This window comes from Gossypium raimondii, chromosome 10, assembly GCF_025698545.1.
Source record: "Gossypium raimondii isolate GPD5lz chromosome 10, ASM2569854v1, whole genome shotgun sequence".
NCBI classification, from domain to species: Eukaryota; Viridiplantae; Streptophyta; class Magnoliopsida; order Malvales; family Malvaceae; genus Gossypium; species Gossypium raimondii.
The window spans coordinates 49,241,129-49,259,372 of record NC_068574.1 but is presented as its reverse complement, the minus strand read 5'-3'; the positions used below and the strand labels follow the sequence as shown (position 1 = coordinate 49,259,372).

Here is an 18,244-nt window from a genome sequence, read left to right as displayed (position 1 = left end):
TTTGCTTACAAGCTTTCGAACCTTTTCAAGGTTAAATGTCAAGCACCCAACCATTGAGGACAAGAGTAGAGCCAAATACTCAAATGTATACATAAACATGGAGCTTTGCCACAATCATCACCATGCTATCTAAATTACCCTAATCTCTCATTTGAAGCAAAAAATTAAAATTGTTAAGTATTTTTTCGAATTTAGTCAAAATTTAAATTTAATTATTAATTTCAGTTAATTTTTTAAAAAATTATTGGTGTAATATTTTGAAACAAAAAAATACTCATGTAATAAAAACCTGACTTTAGTGAAAGAATGTTAACAATAAGATTTGAATTTTTAATTAAAAATAGATTCTTGAAATAAAATAGGAGATACTGTAGCATATTTTAACATAGTATTTAATCAAATATAATAATACATTGATTTGTTCATTGTTCGTCCTCCTTACAAGGTTCCAAAACAATACAACTAAAAATAGCCCATTAATTAATGTCACCTCGAGTTATGCTTGTAATATGCTTGTTTATTTGTTGTTTGTTTCTACCCTTTCGACTCCATTTTCATAAGGCGCATCGCTTCGCTTTGGCTTTAACTGTCTTTGAATTTAACGTATCGTTTACTTTCCACGTTTCCCTGCTACATATTTACCTCTCACAGCATCTTAACTCTGCATGTTTTCAACCCTTTGGTTCATCATCCCAATACTGTATGATGGCCCAACAGGATGGTTCAGATGAGATGGAATCCGTGAGAATACAGTTATCAAATATTGGAAGGAGTGTCTCAACTGAGGAGGTGCAGACTTTACGTACTCTGACTTCTTTTGATGATGATGGTGATTATGATGATGATGATGATGATGATGATGATTATTGTTACGATGATGATGATGATGAATACGAGTCCCAATGGGCTGCAGTTGAGAGACTACCATTGTTTGAACGCATTACTACGGCTCTTTTCGATGACAAAGTTGGAAGAAAACGACTTGTTAATGTCACCAAACTTGGACCTGATGAGCGGCATTGTTTCATAGACAAGCTCATAAAACATGTTCAAAATGATAACCTGAGTTTGTTGGAAAAACTTAGGCACAGAATTGACAGGTAACTCTCACTCTCATCATGTATAGCAGCATTGATGCATTCTCTAATCCGTTCGTGTTAAGAGCATGTCTTAAATTTTACAGGGCTGGAGTACAGTTGCCTTCTGTGGAAGTGAGGTATAAAAATCTAAGTGTCCAAGCCGAGTGCCAGGTGGTTCATGGCAAACCTCTTCCCACACTCTGGAATGCCACCAAAGGCGTCTTTTCTGTAAGTACCAGCGAGTAGATCACCATTTTGTTGATATCACTTTTGTAATTCTATAAGTAAATTTCATTCATAATATACTTAAGTTGTAAGTTATGATCAAACCTTGGGTATTTCACTTGTCTTTTCTCAAATATGACAGTATTTCTTGTATGTATTTGTTTTCAGTTTGCTAGTTGGTGATTAATTTAGTAATGTTTTCTAGTTTCTACCGTTGTGACAGGGTATATCTAATTTATTAGGTTCAAAACAAGAGGCCAAGATAAGCATCCTAAAAGATGTCAACGGCATCATAAAACCCGGAAGGTACACCAATGGAAATACTTCTACGTTAAACAAGAGAAGAGAATAAAACCTTCTATATTTATATACATATTGGGGACTAGGTTGACTAAACTTCTGTTTGGATATGGTTCCATCTAGGATGACTTTATTGCTTGGCCCTCCAGGATGTGGCAAAACTACATTTTTGCTGGCACTTGCTGGGAAATTAAGCCAAACTCTCGAGGTGACATTGTTAACTAATTCGAAATATATTTCTCCCGAAGTGTTTCAATGTTAACACAACCATTGATGCTGTTTTGGGTCAAAGTACAAGTTTATAATAACACCATATGAAGCTGCATTCCACAACCTAGGGCTGCTTGATTTAGTAATTGCTAAGCTATGGCATGCTTATTATCTTTTTCCTTCTGCAAAAGGTTTCAGGGGAAATAACTTACAATGGTTATGGACTTGATGAGTTTAATCCTCGGAAAACGTCAACTTATGTTAGCCAATATGATCTGCATACTCCAGAGATGACAGTAAGGGAGACACTTGCTTTTTCTGCACGCTTTCAGGGTGTAGGAAGCAGAGCTGGTAAGTGCTCAATTTATATGTTGATTTTGATATTAAGCTACTTCCTTTTGTTTGGTATTTCCTAATCTTTTGTGTGCTTATAAAGAAATCATTAAGGAAGTCAGCCAAAGAGAGAAGCAGGCAGGGATAGTTCCGGATCCTGATGTAGATGCTTACATGAAGGTTTCTGTTCAGCTTTCTATTTTATTTTCAGTGCTCGAATTAATCAAAATGCTCTTCCATTTTGATATAAGACATGCACATAGAATACAGATAACTTTTATATATGATGCATAACGTCCGTTCTTTTGCACAATGTTATATGGACTAAACTATTATCGTTTCTTTCAGGCAATATCAGTTGAAGGTACGGAAAGTACCCTTCAAACAGATTATATTCTGAAGGTAATCACTGGGTTTCTTTTACAGGGAAGAATACCTTCTCGAAACATGAACTCATGTTTTTTTATTTCAGATTCTTGGACTTGACAACTGTGCTGACACAATGGTTGGTGATGCCATAAGAAGAGGTATCTCAGGTGGTGAAAAGAAGAGATTGACTACAGGTAGTGTATGTTTGAGGGTAGACTTGCTAATATGTGTCATTTGGTTAGCAGAATGTAGTGCAATAAACTTAAAACGTCTAGGGATTGGGTTGAATAGGACTGGATTTTCTTTTAAGTGCAGGGGAGATGATTGTAGGTCCAACAAAAGTTTTATTCATGGACGAAATATCGAATGGCCTTGATAGTTCTACTAGTTTCCAGGTTGTTTCCTGCATTCAGCATTTGGTGCATCATACTGATGCTACAGCATTGATATCTCTTCTTCAACCTGCACCAGAGATCTTTGATCTCTTCGATGATGTTATTCTGATGGCAGAAGGGAAAGTTGTGTATCATGGCCCTCGCACTTATATTCGCAAATTCTTCAAGAATTGCGGGTTTAGGTGCCTGGAAAGAAAAGGAATTGCTGACTTCATTCAGGAGGTATACCTGTGATTGTGAGGCTCATACTTGTGAACGTCATTGTCTCCATGTCTTCATCGGTCTCTTAAAATGATTATACTTTTTTATCTGCTCCAGGTAATCTCAAGAAAAGATCAAGCACAGTACTGGTACCATAAGGAACAGCCTTACAGATATGTTTCTGTTAATCAATTCATCCAAAAGTTCAAAGAATGTAAAATCGGCGTAAGTTTAGAGAAGGAGCTCTCGGATCCACTTGAAAAGACTCAAAGCCGCAGAGATTCTCTTTCCTTTAAAAGGTACTCGCTAAGTAAATGGGAACTGTTCAAGGCTTGCTCAAGGAGGGAATTCCTTTTGATGAAGAGGAACTCTTTTCTGTATGTGTTCAAGACTTTACAGGTAATTGACATCGCGTTTCATCATCTGATCAACTTTCATATTTAGCCTTTATAGCTGAGAGCATTATTGTTGGATTATTTTTCTCTGCAGCTTCTCATGGGTGCATCAATGACTATGACTGTTTTCCTACGCACTCGAATGGCTGTTGACATCATCCATGCGAATTATTATTTGGGTGCTCTATTTTTTACTCTCATGTTAATCATTGTTGATGCATTTCCAGAATTGAGCTTAACCGTATCGAGACTCGAAGTTTTCTACAAACAGCGAGAGTTATGCTTCTATCCTGCGTGGGCTTATGCAATTCCTGCAGCAATCCTAAAAATCCCGCTTTCATTCTTAGAGTCATTTTTATTGATCTCTCTCACTTATTATACCATTGGTTACAGCCCTGAGGTTGGAAGGTAAGATCTGCACATATGGAAACTTTAGTTCTATGTTTTTGGGGATTAAGTTGAAGTGTCAAATGTATGTTACTTATTATACATGAGTGGCTTAATTATCCCTTAGACATGACTATTAGTACTTACTAGTATATGCATCAATTCAGAAGGGGTACATTACAAAAAAAAATGAGTACTAATGCAGATGAAAAGATAAAGATTAATCTGATTTCGTAATATTGGAGACATACAGGCATGAATAGAGCAATACATGTTTCAATTCACATAGGATCTATAAACCTTACTGGCATGGACTCTAAAATGTAACTTTATAAAATAGCTTTAAGTTGGTTAGGGAAAACATATGGATGAAATCAAGTCTAACAGTTCACTCTTCAAAGTACTAAATTTTTAAAGTTTTCATTGTGATTGATATATGTGTGTGTGTTTGTGTATCTCATCTGAAGTATATTATATATGCTCCTATTAGGTTCTTTCGGCAGTTCCTTGTAAGCTTTGGTCTGCACGTAGCAGGAATGTCCATGTTCCGTTTAATTTCCTCGGTGTCCCAAACTATAGTTGCTTCTACAACCGCTGGCACTCTTGCACTAGTGATTATGTCATCCTTCGGTGGCTTCATCGTGACACAACGTAATGTCATTAGCTGCTCTCCACCATCTGATTTGAAATTCATTTGCTTAGATAAATGCCAAGTGCTTTTCTTTACAATTTTTGCACCTTATATGGTTGCAGCATCTATGCCTTCTTGGTTAAACTGGGGTTTTTGGCTAAATCCTGTATCATATGGGGAGATAGGCATGGCATTGAATGAACTTCTTGCTCCTCGGTGGGAAAAGGTAAAACTCACTACTCAATAAATTGCAGTGGTTGCAGTGGGCACTTTGATGCATTATGAATATGGATGAACCAAAGGATTTGGCATATTGTCATCATCTTAAATCTTTGTTTGGCCTTGGCCAGAAGCTGAGAACAAGAGAAACTAGTGTTAGCATGCAAAGAACCAATGTGATTTTCATTTTTGTCTGCTTCTTATCTTTAGTAATTCTGATCCATTGGAGCCCCCATCAATGATTCATTCATTAGACAAAAGTCATATATTGGTTCTTAACTTGTTTAATTTTGCTTATAGGTTAAGTCCGGAAACACAAGCGCTGGACAAGAAACTCTAGAAAGTCGTGGATTGAACTTTGATAGCTCCTTTTACTGGTTATCAGTTGCAGCTTTATTTGGATTAACAGCGCTTCTCAATGTCATTTTTATGTTGGCTTTGACTTTCTTGAAGTGTAAGTTCATCTTCAACTGCTGGCCAGAGCTCCTCTTTAAAAGGGAAAATATATATAAATTTTGTGCTAATCAATACATTGATGAAGTTCAGCTCCAGGAAAGTCTCGTGCTATGGTTTCTTTCGAAAGATACTATCAACTACAAGGACAAGAAGATAGCAGAGATGAAAGCATACACAATGAAAGCAAAATCAGTGTTGAAACTGATAGTACTTTTTCTGGATCTGAAACAGGTGAGAATATCAAATCCTCTTTAATAAAACTGTTTTATATTTTATTAACTAAACAACTGAATTTAAATAATTCCCTTATTCTAATAAACTATTAAAAGATAAAATAAAATATTCATAGAATATCCCAAATGATTTATTCTAAGATTTATATACCTAAATAAATTTAAAATATATCCCAAAATATATGGGTTTCACAAATTTTAACACCCTCGCTCAAGTTGGTGCATATATATCAATCATGTCCAACTTGCTTACAAGAAAATCAAAGCTTGCCTTAGAGAGCCCTTTGGTGAGTATGTCAGCAATCTATTGTTTTGAAGTAACAAACGGCATGCACACTTGGCCTTCTTCAATCTTTTCCTTGATAAAGTGTCTATCAATCTCAACATGTTTAGTTCTGTCATGCTAGACCGGGTTGTGAGCAATACTAATGGCAGCTTTGCTATCACAGTACAACTTCATTGGTGAAGTTATTGGTTTCCTTAGCTCTTCCATAATTCTTTTTAACCACATCATTTCACAAATTCCTTCAGCCATTGATCTAAACTCAGCCTCTGCACTACTTCTTGCTACAACATTTTGTTTTTTGCTTCGCCAAGTCACAAGGTTTCCCCCAAACAAATGTACAGTATCATGATATAGATCTTCTATTTGTTATTGAGCCTGCCCAGTCTGCATCTGTATAAGCTTCAATTCCTCTTTGTTCAGATTTCTTGAAGAATAAGCCCTTTCCAGGTGAACTCTTCAAGTATCTCAAAATCCGAAACACTGCTTTTTCATGTTCCTCCATTAGGGAGTGCATAAATTGACTCACTAAGCTCACTGTAAAAGCTATGTTTGGCCTTGTATGTGATAAGTAAATTAACTTACGACTAATCTTTGGTACAGCCCTTTATCAATTAATCGACCTTCTTTATTTTTGAATTTTACATTTGGATCAATTCGTGTGTTAGCTGGGCGGCAACCACTCATCCCAGCCTCTTTTAAAAGATCAATCACATATTTTTTTTCTGAGAGACCACAAGACCCTTCTTTGGTCGAGCAACTTCCATTCCAAGAAAGTATTTCAAAGGACCTAAGTTTTTTATCTCAAACTCCAATGCTAGATGCTCATTGAGACCCTTTATTTCATCCACATCATCTCCTGTAAGAATGATATCATTGACATAAACTATAATAACTGCTATTCTACCTCTTTGTGAGTGTCGATAGAACATTGTGTGATCAGCTTGCCCTTGTGAGTAACCCCTTGTTTTTTAACAACTTGAGTGAACCGTTCAAACCAAGCTTAAGGAGATTGCTTTAGACCATACAAAGATTTCCTGAGCTTACATGCTCGAGTTCCAAATTTTTCTTCAAAACCTGGAAGAGGATCCATGTAAACTTCTTCTTCAAGTTTCCCATTTAGGAAAGCATTCTTCACATCTAGCTATTGTAAGGACCAATCAAGATTAACAACAATTGATAAAAGAACTCTAACAGAATTTAATTTGGCTACTGGAGCAAATGTTTCAAGATAATTTATCCTGTATGTTTGAGTGTATCCTTTAACCACCAATCGGGTTTTGTATCTATCTAAAGATCCATCAGATTTGAATTTGGTTGTGAACATTCATTTACAGCCCACAATTTTCTTCCCTACAGGTAATTTCATTGTTTCCCATGTACCTGTTTTTTCAAGAGCGCGCATCTCCTCTAAAATATCCTTCTTTCACTCAGGGACTTGTAAAGCATCTTTCACATTGTTGGGTATTTCGCAGTATCAAGACACGAAACAAAGGTTGCGAATGTCGAAGACAAGGCTTTATAGGACACAAAGTTAGACATGGGATATTTGACAACATTTCTAACACCTTTTCTTTTAGCAATTGGAATATCTAAATTAGAAAATTCATTGGTTGGATTATGAGCTTTACCTAGACTTTTGACAATTGCGGGTTAGATTCTTGGTGATGAATCTGGTGGATTCCACTTTCTTGATTTCGATTTCTTCTTGAGTAAACAATTAACTCCTTTGTTTGTTCTTTATTCTCATGATCACTCTACACCTTCATACTTCTTTTCATTAACAACATTAACATCATTAATTTATGTGTTAATCATAAATTCACCTTCCCCATTATTAGAATCTCTATGTTGTATATTCTTAGTGTTTTCTTGACCAATTATAGAATCTTCCTTACTATAATTCCCTCCCTGAAGATTAGAATCAAAGTAAGATTGCGTTTCAACAAATGTGACATCCATGGTAACAATAATCTTCCTATCAATTGGATTGTAACATTTGTAACCCTTTTTATTAGAAGCATAGCCAACAAAGACGCATTTTTTTTGCTCTAGGATCTAGTTTACCTTGGTTGTGAAGATGAACAAAAACACTAAACCCAAAAACTCGGAGGGATAAATCTGTGATCAATTTAGAGTTAGGAAAGTTATTTTTAAAGAGACTGAAAGGAGTTCTATAGTTTAGAGTTTTACTAGGCATTCTATTAATAAGATATGTAACTATTAACAAGGCTTCACCCCAAAGATAATGTGGTACCTGACTAGTAAACATCAAGGCTCTAGTTACTTCCAAAAGATGTTGGTTTTTTCTTTTTGCAACCCCATTTTGTTGTGGTGTATTTCTACAAGAGCTTTGGTGGACTATACCATGTTTGGTTAAGAAAACACCTAATTGGTCACTAAAAAATCCCCCACCATTGTTAGTCCGAAGTATTTCTATTCTCACACTAAATTGTGTTTTCACCATAGCATAAAAAGATTGAAACACTTTTTTAACTTCAGACTTATCTTTTAATAAAAACACCCAACAAATGCGAGTATGATCATCAAAAAATGTGACAAATCAATGTTTTTCTGAAAAAGTAGAGAATTTTGAAGGTCCCTAAACATCACTATGACTTAACAAAAAAGGTTTGGAAGCTTTATATTTTTGAGGTGGGAAGAATGACCGATGATGTTTAACCAATTCACAAAATTCATAGTGATATAAAGAAAGATTTTTATTTTTAAATAGATCAGGTAACAAATATCTTAAATAGTAAAAATTAGGATGTCCAAGCCTATAATGCCAAATCATAACCTTATCAAAACTAGAAGTAGAATTTAAACATAAAGTAGTTGATGGTTGACTTAGATGGTTGTCGTCAAGAAAGTAAATTCCACCAAATTCTTTAGCATTGTCAATCATCCTACCAGAGACTATGTCCTGAAATTTACATATAGATGAGTCAAATATAACATGACAATTCAAGGACTGGGATAATTTACCAACCGATATGAGATTACAAGCTAGATTTGGCACATGTAAAACATCATGTAAAACCAAGGAAGGCGAAATTTTAACAGTGCCTTTCCTGGCTATTGCCGAGAACGACCCATCTGCAACTTTGATTATTTTGTTTCCTGTACAAGGTGTGTAAGTTGAAAAAAGAAAATGACTACTAGTCATGTGATCACTAGCTCCAGAATCAACGATTCACGTGTTTGTTTTACAAGGCTTGGCACTAAAAAAAAAATCAGTACCTGATTGGGCAAAGGAGGAAGAAGGATTATTGGATGAGTTAGGAAGATAAGAATTCATCCAAAATTGTGGTGATTGAAAAAACTTGTGTAGATGCTCTAGTTGTTCCTTAGTGAATGGAGACCATTCTAGAGAACTTTGGCCCTCATAATTTTCGTTAGTTGTTTCAACGGTAAATCTTTCTTCCTCTGTTTGATTGCTGGATCTCTTATCTCCAATGAAAGTTGTTTTAACCATGATGCTACTAGAGATAACCTAGCTCAGATGCCATGAAAGTTTTCAAAAGAGCATTTAATAAAACCGTTCTATATTTTATTAACTAAACAACTGAATTTAAATAGAGAAAAGAGTCTAACCTAATTGGGAATATAATTCCCTTATTCTAATAAACTACTAAAAGATAAGGAAAATAATTCACTTATTCTAATAAACTACTAAAACATAAAATAAAATATTCTTAGAATATGTCAAATGATTTATTCTAAGATTTATCTAATAACTTTAAAATATATGCCAAAATATATGAGTTTCACGTATTTCAACAGAATTTGTGTTGTATGAATATGTCTATAGGAAAAATGGTTTTGCCTTTCCAGCCACTGACTGTGGCATTCCGGGATGTGCAGTACTATGTGAATATCCCTATGGTAACAATCCTAATCCTACTTCTAGATTCGTTCATGTAGTTGGCATTGTAAATTCTTCATTGCTCTCTAACTCGAACGAAGTTGTAAATGCTTGTTTCAGGGTTTTAAGCAGAAAAAGGTGCAGCTTTTATCGGACATTACCGGAGCATTTAGGCCTGGTATTTTAACAGCATTGATGGGTGTCAGTGGAGCAGGTAAAACAACTCTTATGGATGTTCTTTCCGGAAGGAAAACCGGGGGCATAATTGAAGGAGAGATTAGAATTGGTGGGTACCTCAAGGTTCAAGATGCATATGCAAGGGTATCAGGCTACTGTGAGCAAACTGATATACATACTCCCCATCTCACCGTAGAAGAATCACTAATATATTCCGCTTGGTTGCGTCTTCCATCTTATATTGATTCAGAAACTAAAGCTGTATGGAAGGCACCTTACTTGAGATTATAATTAATGATTTCCTTTTTCTTATTCATCTTTGTCTCTTCTTTTTTATTTTTCCTGCAGAGCTTCATAAATGAAGTACTTGAAACCATAGAGCTTGATGAAATCAAAGATTCCATAGTAGGCATAGCTGGAGTTAATGGTTTATCTACTGAGCAGCGTAAGAGGCTGACCATAGCTGTTGAGCTCGTTGCCAATCCATCCATCATGTTCATGGATGAACCAACTACAGGTTTAGATGCAAGAGCAGCAGCAATTGTTATGAGGGCAGTGAAGAATGTTGTTGAAACTGGGAGAACTGTCGTTTGCACTATCCACCAACCTAGTATTCATATATTTGAGGCATTTGATGAGGTAGAATAATATGATATATACATACATTTCTTATGGTGAAATGGGATCTAAAGCTAACATGCACTTTTTTCTTGCTCACATGGCATGGCAGTTGATTTTAATGAAAACCGGAGGGCGCATTATCTACTCTGGACCGCTGGGTCAGAACTCCAGTCGAGTTATTCAGTACTTTCAGGTCAGCATACTAGAGGATTTATTATGAACAATATGACGGTTGCAAGTATTATCTAATCTTGGAAACATATTATCATTATTAATTGTAATGAGATATTCCGTTTCTGTTACTATTTAATGCTTTAGAACATCCCTGGAGTTCCCAAGATTAAAGACAAGTATAATCCAGCGACATGGATGCTAGACGTTACTTCTAAATCTGCAGAGGCCCAAACTAGCATAGATTTTGCTGATGTTTACGAGACATCCACTTTGTATAAGTAAGTACAACGGCAAATGCTAGGCGCAGGCTAACACTGTCACAACTTTAGTAGCTGGTTTTTCCAGTACCAGCATTGGCATTCATTTGCTGACTTCCATACATATTATATATGGTTGCATTTTGACTAGCTTAGCATGCAAGTAACTCTTATGGCCATCTTACTATAACAGGGAAAATATAGAGTTGGTTAAGCAATTGAGTTCACCACCTCCTGATTCAAAAGAATTGGAGTTCCCTACCCGATTTCCTCAGAATGGTTGGGAGCAGTTCAAAGCATGCCTATGGAAACAGCACTTGTCTTATTGGAGAAGTCCTTCATACAATTTGGCACGCTTTTTTTTCTTCTCTGTCTCATCTGTTATCTTCGGCATACTATTCTGGCAGAGAGGAACCAAAATGTCAGTAATCCCGATAACTATGAGCTTCAAAATTGAAAATATTCAAGACTAGTGTAATATACCTTTTTTTTCCCTTCTTTTTTTACAGAAATAACCAACAAGACCTGTTCAATGCACTTGGTGTGATGTATTCAGCACTATTCTTCTTTGGCATCAACAGTTGCTCATCAATTTTACCATTCATTTCAATCCAGAGAACAGTTATGTACCGTGAAATGTTTGCAGGAATGTACTCTTCGTGGGCGTACTCATTTGCACAGGTTTAAACTTCCCTCAAAGTTTATCTGAGTTATTCTGTCTAGCATTTCAAGATATACTTGATGGTGCTTTACACTATAATTTGAGTACCATTTTCTTTTGATGCGAAGTTAATTAATCCGATAAGGTCAGCATGGTGCCAAGTAAGATGTAGTAAATCCATGGTGTTTCTAGTAAAAGGTGAAGGATATCTTGAGATGTTGCCATTTTTGTTTTCTTTATCTAATGGACTTGGGATTTTCATTTTGTAGGTCATAATTGAGATTCCATACTTACTTGGTGTTGCACTTCTATATGTGATGATCACATATCCAATGATTGGTTTCTACTGGTCAGCCTATAAAGTATTGTGGTCATTTTACACCATGTTTTGTTCACTGCTATGCTTCACCTACTTAGGGATGATGATAGTGTCATTGACACCCAACACTCCAGTGGCTTTCATTATGGCTTCATCTTCTTACTCCGTCTTGAATTTGTTCTCCGGCTTTTACATGCCGAGACCGGTACGTAAGCTTTGAAAACTCCTAATACTAAAAAAAAATAAAAAATACTAGTGAATGTGATTGCTCCTTGTTTTGCCAATTCTTGCTGAATTTCGGCATGTTTAAGCATGAAATTGATGCCCTCTTGCAGGAAATGCCGAGTTGGTGGGTTTGGCTATATTATTTAACCCCCACGTCTTGGTCACTGAATGCCATCTTCACGTCGCAGTATGGAGATATCGATAAAGAAATACATGCTTTCGGAGAAACTACAACGGTTTCTGTTTTCTTAGAAAATTATTTTGGTTATCATCATACGTCTCTAGCTTCAGTTTCCATTGTTCTCATCATCTTCCCTGTCGTATTGGCACTTCTTTTCGCTTATTTTATCGGAAAATTAAATTTCCAAAGGAGTTAAATCAAATCTCAGCCTCTCTTGCTGCTATCTGTACAAAACATTCCCTGATAAACTAATAAAGAGACAGGTTTTACTTATGAAAGTCATTCAACTCAATATATATATATATATATATATATATATATATATATATGTCTCAACTCTAAGCAAATCCTCAATATGTAAATATAACAAGCTTCAGGTGGACCAATCACAGTAACAAGGCATGTTGTAAATTCTAAGCAAATCCAACCAAAAAAAGTTACACAACATGCTGTAATAAGTTCGAATACAAATTTGTTTACATAATGGTTATAGTTACAATATACTAGCAACCGCGTGGACGATCACCTCTGCTTCCACCATGCAGATATCCTTGACCAGGCAGCCAGCGCCGGTATGGTGGAAATACGGCAATGAAACAAATTTTGCCCACCCACTTTCCGGGCTTGACTCACTAAACCAGTGACTAACTGCAACACAAACCGATATTTTTACTTGTGTGATTATGATATGATGTGCTTGATGAAGATGAATGTTATTAAACGAATGGTATCGGCGTTTATACCTTTTCCAGCGATGTGCCTGCTTTGCATCTGATCCAGGACACGCAAAGTGAATTCCACAAACATTTTAGAACCAGCCGTGAGAGTGACTGGATCTTCCAAAGCCAAATACAGGGAGATATGAGTGCCTGATCCATGTCGTCTTCCTTTCGGATAAAGCTGTATTTTCCTGCATCATGAACATGAAAAATCGAACCTGAGTAGGCCCTGAAAACGTATCATATCCGTATTCATATTCATATCAATGGATACCATACCAATTCTGATCTCCAGAAAAAAATGCTTGTGATTCCAAGTATTCTGATTCTAATTTTGAAAAGTTTTCAATTTTCCAAACATGCTTGCAACTGATGGCATCTTTCATCACTGACAAGCATTCTGCTCTTCCCGAGCTCGTTTCCTTGGTAATGAACACTTCAGCTCCGAATACGCAAGTGTCATCGAGTAGGTATCCGTTGGAAATATCATTAAACGATCTAATGGGGATCAATTGATCAAATCCCCATTGATGTTTTAATCTGTGAAAGCGCCTGCTTTTTTCCTTGGCATCTTAGGCATGACATGACAAATAACAAAAATCAATTTCACATCTTCTATACATGTATATACATACATTCTAAAGTTGAAATGAGAAAAGAAAGCTGCATGGAATCAAAATACCATGAACTACCAAGTAGTTGTCCTTGCTCTGATCAAGCAAGAAAAACCGGAAATCGGCATGGACCTCCAAACCGTGACGAAAGAGAGAACTAACATCAACAAAAACCAAGTATAGAGAAAGGTGTTCTTTCACATTTCTGCTTCTGTTCCCATTCGGATACAGTACGAGTTTCCTGCAAGTGCGCACAAAAACTATAGGCTAAGCAAGTGATAAAAAACCAACATTAACTTATAAAACATACAGTCCTATAATTCAGCCATTAATAAGTCAAAAGTACCATTTGTATCCACCAGCTTGGAACTCTCCAGATTCATATTTTTCAATGCCATTCTTTGAAAGTAATGAAAATGACTGTATCTTTAGTATGTAATGACAGGGTGCTGTATCTGATATAGATCTTTCAACTTCTGCAAATTTAACAAGCATACACAAAATATGAGCTGAAATTAAAAAAACAATGAACCAGACATTGTGTTTGAATGAAGAACAATCATATACAGAGATGTTTAATGATAGATACCATCAAGGTTATCGGATACGAGAGTGGCCATGGGGACAGATTTTGTACAAGAAAGGATTGTTAGACACCGTCTAATTGGCTCAAACATGGTTTGCTATATATACATATATACATATATACAAATATATAGTAAAAGGAGAGTCAGAAAGTGATTCCAAACGTAAAAAGGTCTTTTTGGAGGATTCGACATTTATGCTTTGCTTATTTGAGGATTGTTTGTGATAAATTAACAAGCATACATTCTCTGCTTGCTGAATGAAAGATGGTTTTCAATACGAAAGAAGCAGCTGTGAAGAAAAAAAAAGGTAATAGAAAAGTATAGCATGTATCTTTGCCTTGTAGGCTACGCAACCTGTTGAAATAAGAATAGAGCAAATGCGCTCCTTTTAAAGTTCTTCCATGGCTAATGGTCGCATTTTTGTTTTGGTTTAATTACGTTCTCAGTCATTTTACTCTTTATATTTTTAAAATTTAGTCCCTTTGATTTAAAAATTAAAGTCCAATTGATAATACTATTAATTAAGTTCCTTTAAATTTGAAACGGTGGCATTCTAATATTCAAATGATTGATTTAAAAATTAAAGCCTAATTGATAAAAATATTAAAATTTAACCGAAATAAATTAATGTTGTTAACAATTGGATTTTGATTTTTTAAATAAATAAAGGACTAAATTTCAAAAAATTAAAAATTATAAGGACTAAAATTATATTTAATTTTTTTCGGTTCTTTGTGTATGAGGGTCTTTCAATAAACATAAGTCCATTTGGTGGACACCTAAAGCCCAAAGGCCCTTTTCTACTTCTCTTCTCTTCTTCGTTTGATTTCAACATTATGTCACTATGTTAGGCTTCTTTCAGACATGGCATTTTTAAAGCTATGTTCCATGTTGATCTAGAGGTGTCGGGTTGGGTCTAAACATAATATTAATATATTTTATATTTGTCTAAGTTCGGCTTGGCCCGAAATATGAGCTTAAAATTTTGTCTGAATTTGTCCATATTTCTAAAAAACTAATCTAAGCTCATAAAGCTCACTCATATTATATTTTAAATATTTTTAAAAATATATTTATATTATATTGTTTTAATATTAATAATTTTATTTTTTTATTTATTGAAAACTTTTATATAGTCATCTCAACATTATTTTAATATTTACATTAGAATAGTATCATATATTTAGTATAAGTTTATATTTTTAATGTATTATAAATTACATAATATATAAAAATAACGTAATATAAAGTATTATAAACTTAAAAACGGGTTGGGCCGGGCTCAAGCCTTGAATGTTCAAGCCCGACCCATATGTTAAACGGGTCTTTTTTTTCCAAGTTCATTTTTCGAGCCTAATATTTTTGTCTAAACCCTTTCAAATTTCATGCGGGCCTTCGAACTTGGACGAATAGCCCAGTCAATGAACAAATCCATGTTGATCCAATCTACTATACTTCACTCCAATTATTGCATTTAATTCAATTCGATTTTATTTTCTATTCAGTAAATGCAATCAAGGACGAATGAGGAAAAAAAATCAGGGATGAAAAAATAAAACTTTAAATTATCTTATAATTTTTAAAAGGATTTAATCACAAATTTACTCTCTTTTTTTAGGGCAGGAAGTTGTTGACCTTGTCAGAGGCGGATACAGGGGGGTTGGCAGGAGCCTGGCCCCCATAAAATGGAAAATTTCTATTTAGGCTCTTGAAAATATTTTAAAATTTTAAATTAGTAAATGTAAAATTGTACTTTGACCCTTCTAAAATTATAAAAATTCGATTTAATCCTTTAAAAATTATAAACATGTAGACAATAAAAAATTAAAATTTCATTCAGCCCCCTAAAAATTTGTTCTGGCTTCGCCCCTGTACCTTGTATTCGCCTCTAAATACAATTGTTTAAGTTAAACTACAATGAGTCACATAATTTAAAAATATCACTTAATTTTACGTCATTTTTTAAATTAATTCATTTTGTTTAATTTAACAATCTCATAAAATTAATCGTTTGTATCATATGTTATAAAAATAACTACTTGGTATGTTATGCTTTGATTTGTGCTAAAAATAGCAAATCTGACAGTTGATACTATAGCTAAAGAGGTTAGGAGACGCATAATGAGACTGCTTGTATTTACTCAATTGCCTCCGGTGATGCATGATGCGATCTTACAAGATAAGTGTTAAACAAGTCTATTTTTAATTTTTTTTTCTATTAAACATTGCGGTTAAATTTTTTTGTAACAAAAAAAAAAAGACTTCTTGGTTCGTTTGCCAAATATTGATGTTCATTTAATAAATAGAAGATCAAAATGCACTCTTTTATGGGTAATTTACCAATAAAAGCCATTTTTTTTTCAAAATTTACCGAAATGGGCTAACTATTTAATTATTTACCGGAATGATCCATTTTTCGCAAAATCGCGTCCACGTCGGTAGCGATGTTAGGTGCAACGCCAGAAATCGCGTCCACGTCAGTAGCGACTTGCTTGGCGTGGACGGAAATCGCGCCTAGAGGATGCGATTTCTTGACGTGGCATGAACGGTTTATGTTTTTAGCTTGAAAAATTTTGAAAGGCCATAACTTTTGGCTCGGTTGTCCGATTGAGGCGATTTTTCTTATTTGAATAAATTTTGAGATCTACTGACGACAAACGCTTAGAGATGAATAGGGACTAATTTGTAAAGTATAATTTGTTGAATTCACAGTATAGGGACTAAAGTGTAATTATTTCAAAATTAGCATGAAATTTTTGTATTTAAGAATTTTGAATGTTATGGAAGGATGAATTTGAATTTGAATTGAAAAATGAAGCTTAGATTTGAAAATATGACTATTAAGGTTTTAGGGACTAAATTGAATAAAATGGAAAATTTTAGGGAACTTCTCAAAAGTGGAATGAGCTGACTTATACCTATAACAGGATGATATAAGACAATTCTGTAAAAAAAGATCCGGTGTTTACTTCAAATAAATAAGGAAAATAATGATTTGAATGTTTCAAAATTTAAATTTAAATCGAAAAAATCAAAATTTAGGGGCAAAAAAGGATCTTTTTCGATGAAAACTGTGGCAAACCACCTTTTGTGGTTTTTCAGTGCGTATATCTCGAAAAGTTATTCGAAATAAAAAAAATTCGTCTCAATCGGACAACCGAGCCAAAAGTTATGGCCTTTCAAAGTTTTCCAAGCTTAAAAATATAAACTGTTCATCCACGTCAGCAAATCGCGTCCTCGTAGGGGCGATTTGTGTCCACATAAACAAATCGCTGACATGGACGCGATGTCGACACGATACCACGACATCGCACTGCGTGGGCGCGATTTATGAAAATGGCCAATTCCGGTAAATAATCAAAAAATCGGCCCATTTCAGTAAATTTTGAAAAAAACGGCTTTTATTGGTAATTTGCCTCTCTTTTACCCCATTTTCTCCTTTGGATTGCTATCAAAATGCTCAAGTAGAACTAATGTTATATCTTACTTTGCTTCTTGGAAGCTTGAGACCACAAATCTCAACCAACAAGGCGATTTCCAAATTAGAGCTCTTGGCTTCGAGCACAATTATAATTATATTCCTTTAAAAATTATGAGATAATAGTAAAATTTTATTTATTATTTTCTAATTCGCCCCTATCTGTTGGGTTTTTTTATGTAAATAACTTTAAAATATTAATTAATTACATGATTTGAAGGAAAATGTATATATAAAAATGACTTGTTTGCTACAATTATCACTGGTGTTACCTGATACATCAACAGTACCACTTCCTACCCCCCTTAATCATCAGATTTAAAAAAAAAATTGGTGCCACTACTATATCAAGCAGCACCCGTATGTATTTTTCGAAATATGCGTGAAAAAAAAATTTCATAGGTAATTTTTTTAATTGGTCACGAAGCAAAAAAAAATATTTTTTAAATGGGTGACACTGATGTGTCAGTCGACACTAGTCCTTTTTTTTTAAATTGTGCTAGTTAAAATAAATTGAAAAAAAAATACGAAAAAAATTTTATGGGTGTCGCCTGACAGCCCGGTGACACTCATTAAAAAAACAAGTGAAACAAAAAAAAGGTGAAAAGAAACAGTTGAAATAAAAAAAACCGAAAAATAAAATAAAG

The 18,244-nt window shown here is 34.7% G+C and overlaps 2 protein-coding genes across 3 annotated transcripts; one reads left to right on the top strand and one right to left on the bottom strand.

Annotated features, from left to right (window-relative positions):
- Nucleotides 1-1,173: 1,173 nt before the first annotated feature.
- On the top strand, nt 1,174-12,477 carry LOC105778307 (pleiotropic drug resistance protein 3). Of its 2 annotated transcripts, XM_012601993.2 has the most exons (23): nt 1,174-1,307; nt 1,528-1,610; nt 1,728-1,812; nt 2,006-2,165; nt 2,251-2,327; nt 2,496-2,549; nt 2,620-2,710; nt 2,832-3,133; nt 3,230-3,511; nt 3,602-3,915; nt 4,385-4,545; nt 4,648-4,751; nt 5,045-5,198; nt 5,291-5,431; nt 9,531-9,604; nt 9,705-10,022; nt 10,110-10,400; nt 10,492-10,575; nt 10,701-10,834; nt 11,007-11,234; nt 11,323-11,494; nt 11,744-11,998; nt 12,129-12,477. In XM_012601993.2, exons 3-23 carry the CDS (start codon nt 1,729-1,731, stop codon nt 12,393-12,395), a joined length of 3,747 nt encoding a protein of 1,248 aa, XP_012457447.1. In that variant the 5' UTR covers nt 1,174-1,307; nt 1,528-1,610; nt 1,728; the 3' UTR covers nt 12,396-12,477. The 2 variants fall into 2 exon arrangements, with proteins under 2 accessions (XP_012457447.1, XP_052477647.1); XM_052621687.1 differs by lacking the exons at nt 1,174-1,307; nt 1,528-1,610 and having other exon boundaries at nt 1,714-1,812.
- A 61-nt stretch (nt 12,478-12,538) lies between these two features.
- Nucleotides 12,539-14,258, bottom strand: LOC105778309 (MATH domain and coiled-coil domain-containing protein At3g58370). Its single transcript, XM_012601995.2, has 6 exons — nt 14,122-14,258; nt 13,879-14,008; nt 13,601-13,773; nt 13,198-13,489; nt 12,943-13,109; nt 12,539-12,847 (listed from the first exon to the last, which is right to left on the bottom strand). The coding sequence occupies exons 1-6, from the start codon at nt 14,207-14,209 to the stop codon at nt 12,693-12,695; spliced, it is 1,005 nt and encodes a 334-aa protein (XP_012457449.1). The 5' UTR covers nt 14,210-14,258; the 3' UTR covers nt 12,539-12,692.
- Between the last annotated feature and the right edge of the window lie 3,986 nt (nt 14,259-18,244).